This window comes from Taudactylus pleione, unplaced genomic scaffold, assembly GCF_031769625.1.
Source record: "Taudactylus pleione unplaced genomic scaffold, aTauple2 ptg000329l, whole genome shotgun sequence".
Classification (NCBI taxonomy): domain Eukaryota; kingdom Metazoa; phylum Chordata; class Amphibia; order Anura; family Myobatrachidae; genus Taudactylus; species Taudactylus pleione.
This window is the reverse complement of record NW_028284730.1, coordinates 5,949,288-5,955,287: the sequence shown is the minus strand read 5'-3', so window position 1 is coordinate 5,955,287 and position 6,000 is coordinate 5,949,288. Positions and strand designations below refer to the sequence as shown.

The following is a 6,000-nucleotide window of genomic DNA, read 5'->3' as shown; positions in this document are numbered from 1 at the left end:
GTGGGTTTTGTGAACAGACATGTCATATTACCTGAAAGATCATGGAGGCATTAAAACATGCATTTAAGGGGCATGTGGGAATATCGGATGCTGTTGGGGGTATCAGATGGACATTTTAGGGGCATGTGGGGAGGTCTGAGAGGCATATGGGGAGCACTAAAGCATAAATTATGATGGGACCCAGAAATGGTCAGGTAGGACCCCACTTTTTTAAAGTGGTGGGTCCCTGGGACCCACATTTTGTCACTCACCGCGATCACTGTATTATATCTAATAGTCGGCCGCTGGGCCATTTCTTGGGTGTTTCTGGTGAGCGGGTCTTTTTTAGAATTTATTTTGGAGCCTATGGTATCTACTATCAACTAATTCAAAGTCGATCCAGGATTTCAGAGAAGAGCGACATGTTATGAACGGGATCTTTTACAAAGGAATTCTTCTGGACATCCTATTGGTGCTAATTGGAACCATCAAATATTTCAAACTTTTATGTATACTATTTGATTGGTGTCATAAAAGACATTTAGACAAATTGCGCCCTCTAAGTATTTTTTGTGTTTAGATATGTTTGTTCCCACTAACAGGGGTTCCACTTGAGGTGCAGCATCTTTCTCTCATCATAGCGCAAAATAAGGGCATCTTTTCTTTTATAAATTAAATGTTTATTTATAATAAATCCAATACATAAAAGCGCACGGTCTGTTACAGTGACTTAATGTACACAAGATGGAAGTTTTCAATAGCATGAGCAGTGGGTTAATAGTGAAAACCAGTTACCCCCCCCTACACAGCCTATGGGCGAGCTGTTCCTGCTACCGGCCAGCTTGCACTGTGGTGAAATGCGTCAAGCATAGAACATAGGCTGGTTGAGCAGGATTATTAATTGCCATTGCCTGCAAACGCTGTACTATCTGGTTTCAGATGCTTTGGGCTACCATGATTCAACATAATGTCTATATGCTCCTAACACAGATGCAGGTGGTAGTTTGTGATCCATATGTGGGCAGCAGAACAACTATCAAATTCAATCCCCCAAAAGGTGTTTCAAGTAGAACAAAAAGAAAAATCAAATCACAAATCAGATGCCCTCTTTTGGTACAATACAAAACATCAAAGAGGTACAATATAAACATCAAATTTGAAAAAAGTACAAAAGTTAGGGAGCAGCTATTAAAAAGTAAAGCAGCACAAATAATTCATTTGGGCAATAAGAGGAAATTACAATGTTAAAACAAAATATAAATTATATATTTAGATAAGGGGAAGGGGGGGTCATCTTTTTTGAGTAGTAAATTCAGACCTTATATGACTGATGATTGACATTCGGTCATAAGCAAAGTTAGGTCCATCCCTGCACCACCCTACATCCATTACAATACTTTACATCAGGTCCTGGGTCATGAAAAGCATTTCTTAATACTATTGTCTTTTCCATCCTTACGATCTACAACGTCCAAGCTACAGCTACTAGAATAAAAGTGTCTGCCAAGACAGATGCCATGGCATAATGAGTTCCATACAGCTTTCACAACATTGGCACTACGCAGAGATTCTCCCCGGACGTCCTTTCTGCGGAGCCATCTTTACCGGTCTCTCCTCATATCCCGGCCGAGCGAATGTTCGGCCACAGAGGGAGAAATCTGGCGGGGTCACAAATTGGCACACAGTGTCCGAGGGGTACAGTATGGAGCGATCATGAAGGGTGTACTGCAGACATAGGAATGGCCACTGAAGGAATGTCAGGGAGGACGGTCTTTGCGGTGGAGAGTATTTACAGCACAAAGTTTGATCACCTAGATACAGAATGGACACAATGCACATTAAGTCATTACACTTAAACGTTTCAGAGTGCAAAATGCCAATTATTGTGTCACCATTAAAAATGGCTCAACTCGGATTGTTTCATTACAAGACCTCATGATTGTTATTTGTTCCGTTACCATGCTGCTTAGTAATATGTTGGGAAAGATCTACTTAAAGTTTGCATGTGTCACTGCTGGCAATTTTATATGGGAAAGTTTTTTCCCAGTTACTAAACACAACCAGCCTCTGAACAGGTGGCTCATCATACCCTAATGCAGGGATGGGGAACCTCAGGCCCGGGGGCCGTATAAGGCCCAAGGAATCATTTGGTCTGGCCCTCTGAGCTTTTTTCTGCTAGTCTCAGCTGGCTAGCAGGGTGCCTAGAATGGCAGCCTGGATCTATGCAGCAGTACCGCCTGGAGCATCCTTAGGACGCTTCAGACGGTCACACCGCTGCCCTTACAGCTCCCCGCATTGCTGTAATCACCTGCGAATGTGGCCTCCACCCTGTGTGACGTCACAAAGGGGTGGAGTGGCCTGTACCGGGCCCACGATTAGTGTTCTATATATCAAAATGGCCCTTGGCAGAAGAAAGGTTCCCCACCCCTGCCCTAAAGACTAAACCCATGCATGGTTGTACCGTATAGTATAACTCTACACAACATACTGTTTTAATGACCAATATAACTACAGGAATAACTGCACTAGCTGGGTGGGAAATTCATCCAAGTTGTTAATTGCACTGCGGCATCAACTAAACAAGTGCATTTAGTTTATACTAACTGCTAGTACTGATCAGCCCTAAGGACTCACTAAGACAAGCGCTTGTAATGCGTCTTGTGATCTCTTCTCACGCTGCATTCAGATCACAACACAGTAGAAAAAACAAGCTCCCAAAATACTGTAGACATAATTATCTCTGTGCCAAGACACGAGAGCTGGAAAATGTGGCTTTCTTTCCAATGATTGTCTGAGTGACCCCTAAATGTCTTATTAGGAAGCAGAAGCGCTTGTCGGAGACTAGCACGGATGTTGCATAATAGAGCGACAGTCAATAGATCGACACTAGATGGTAGACAAGGTCAAAAAGTAGACACTTTTTTCTTGTAATTTAACCCTAATCCTAACCTCAAAATTTTTAAAAACCATGGAAACACGTCAGCTATTTTTGTGTCGACCTATTGAATGTTGATCTTCAATTCGGATACCGACTAGCGCGGCTCTGTTTGGACTTTGAGGGGCACCCCAATGATGTGAACAGTAGTAGTGGAGCACCAAGTCCCTGGCATCAGTGCTGCTAGTTGGGAACACTAAATCAAGTCCAAGTATTTACTTTTTTTTATCACTTTCCTTTAATACTTGACAACAGTTCCTCATCTACATAGACCGCCAAATGAAGCCATCATCGTAACCACCTGAGAATCGAGGCCGCTAGTTATACAATGGGAACCTTGGATGATTAATAGTTCAGCAGATTCCAGATTATTAAGATCTGCGCCTGTACAGGACCCGTTCTGCGAATGTGCTGCCACTCCCTGGCCTTGCCAGTTTCCCGGCCTCGCAAGCTGGCCAGCCTGAGTAAGCTGAGGCTTACTCAGCTAGTCGGCGCCGTCTACAATCGCGGCGTGATCCCAGCCTGCGACATCGGTCTCAGTGCTGGGATCACAAATGCAGCAGGGGGTGTTGTCAGACACTTCCTGCATATTAGCAAGGATGGAATTGCAAAGCTGCTTGTGTGCAGCTTTGCAATTCCGTTCTAAGCTGAATCACTCCCCAGGTTCATATATTTTTGCCTTCAGAAAACTGAAATAGAGGTTCTATGAAGAGGTGGCATATAACATACCTGTCCTATCTGCCAGTCAGGCTTCTGTCCTCATATATAGTGATCTCGATCTACAAATGATGTCAAGGAACATGACCTTGAACTCAGATGTAACAGACATTTATCTGACAAGCCACTCCAATTAAGTTTTTTTTCCTCATTACATTTTTATTTAAGCGCAGTTTCAAAATATAAGGAAAGCGGTACAGAAAGAGAGGGAAGGGGGAGGGGTACAAAGAAACACAGAGACAGATTATAATGTACAACAAAGTGCTGAAATTGCATCTGTTTAACACTACTATATGTGATGGGGCTTTTACTGAGAGTAATGTTACTGCCAAGAACCACCGTGGGCCGATTGTTGTATCTGTTATATTGGAGACCAGCAGAAGGGCATGCTGACAGACAAACAGGTTGGAGCCTGCCGTTTGGCATGGGGACCAACAGGATCAGTGTCTATTTTGCCCAATTTTAATGAGATCTGTAGGTCCAGGCTGAATAATTTCTGGTATCATTTGCATCTGTTGAAGCACTATATAGACCAGGGGTAGCCAACCCTGGTCCTCGAGTGCTACCAACAATGCATGTTTTCCAGGTCTCCTCACAGAATCACAAGTGAAATAATTATCTGCACCTGTGGATCTTTTCAAATGTGTCAGTGAGTAATGACTACACCTGTGCACCTGCTTGGTGGTCTGGAAAACGTGACCTGTTAGTAGCTCTCGAGGAGTGAGGTTGGCTACCCCTGATATAGACTTACATCGGTTATCTTCTGACCACATCTACAAACGTGACATAACGATTCTAATGATTTGTACAAGTTTATTCGACTTCTTGGTAGTGTTCAGGTCACATGATGAATTTTTTGGGCAAATTTCTCAAGATCTCCTGCAATATTTCAGGGTGGGTAGCTGGCATTCCACACAAAGCAGAGAAGGCCAATATCTTTATAAGAAACTAGCTGAAGTACCCGGTGTTGCCTGGGTTTAAATCTTCAAGTTATTAAGTTTTATTATGTGAGGTCGTCTAAATCCATCCAGTGGAAGGCCAAGAACAGGCTCCCTTGGGTCAAAGTTCTTTCCCAGCGCACTCCGCCATGTGGTTTGACTGGGACCCCAACCACTCCAGTAGGCATCCCAGACCAATTGCCACCCCTCTAAAGTTTTCATCCAAATTCATCCAGTGGAAGGTTCAGAACAGCCTCCCTGGGTCAAAGTTCTGCCCAGCGTAAAACAATGGGAGGTCCAACCGGAACCCTAACCACCACCCTCCGCCCCCCAAAAAAACCTGGCCTGGATCTAACTGGACCACCTTGTGTCAGTTTCATCCCAAATCGGTGAAGGGGTGTCCGAATGCATAACTGGATAGACAAACATACAAATGAATTGTATATACAAGATTAAAATACTGAAGCAGGCCTAGACAACCTGTGGCTTCCAAAAATCTCTCAGAGAATGCTGCAGCTTGTAGTTTAATAAATCCTGGAAAGTCACAGGATGCCCAGGCCTGTATGAGCACAGGACTGGACAAATCTTAAGCTGGGTACACACTGACCGATATATTGGCCAATATATCTGGTGCCCGTCGGCAAGTGTACCAGCAATATATCTGAATAACGTTGTTCACAGACATATCGCATTGGCTATCTGTCCATCGGCAAGTGTGTATGGGCGATCGGCCGATCGCCCGTACACATGCAGCAGCAGCTGTGGGGAGGGGGGCAGACAGCAGAACCCGCGGCTGCCTGGAAGATGATGGTCAAATAAATGATGTTATAGAACCTGGTGACAGGCCTGCTTACATGGCAACAGTGATCAACCATTGATTTAGCATAACGGTCTCTTCAGCTCACGTAACTGGCTTAGTAGAAGCTATAGGTACCAAAATGCAGCAAAGGATACCACTCGGAGACCCCTTTCTATGGGGTCAGTCAGCAGCAGACCTTGGGGAGCATAAATCTTCTCATTCTGCTCCTGAATATACTTAGCAATTTTCTTCAGAACCTGCGAAGAAAAAGGGGAGGTAGGGAATTACCAAAAATGCCACTGGCATTAGAGAGTAGAGGGGAGATGTATCAAGCTTTGGAGAAAGATATAGTGGTGCAGTTGCCCAAAGCAGCCAATCAGCTTTTAATTTTCAGTTCAAATACTTCTCTAGATCAGTGGTTCTCAAACTCTGTCCTCAGAACCCCCACATAGTTCACTTTTTATAGGTCTCCTGACAGGTCCACAGGTGTATTATTTACTCACTGACACATTTTAAAAGTTCCACAGGTGGAGCTAATTATTTCACTTGTGATTCTGTGAGGAGATCTGGAAAACATGCACTGTTTGGGGTCCTGCGGACTGAGTTTGAGAACCTGTGCTCTAGATAAATGA

At 44.0% G+C, this 6,000-nt stretch overlaps 1 protein-coding gene across 1 annotated transcript in view; it reads right to left on the bottom strand.

The window, feature by feature from the left end:
* Window positions 1–557: 557 nt before the first annotated feature.
* The window catches only part of GOLGA7 (golgin A7), a 28,107-nt gene continuing 22,664 nt past the window's right edge, over window positions 558–6,000 (bottom strand). The window contains exons 4-6 of the mRNA XM_088443362.1: window positions 5,524–5,625; window positions 3,644–3,693; window positions 558–1,790 (exon numbers count right to left, since the gene is read on the bottom strand). Coding sequence (XP_088299488.1) covers window positions 3,649–3,693; window positions 5,524–5,625 — 147 coding nt within the window. The 3' untranslated portion in view covers window positions 558–1,790; window positions 3,644–3,648. The remainder of the gene's footprint in view (window positions 1,791–3,643; window positions 3,694–5,523; window positions 5,626–6,000) is intronic.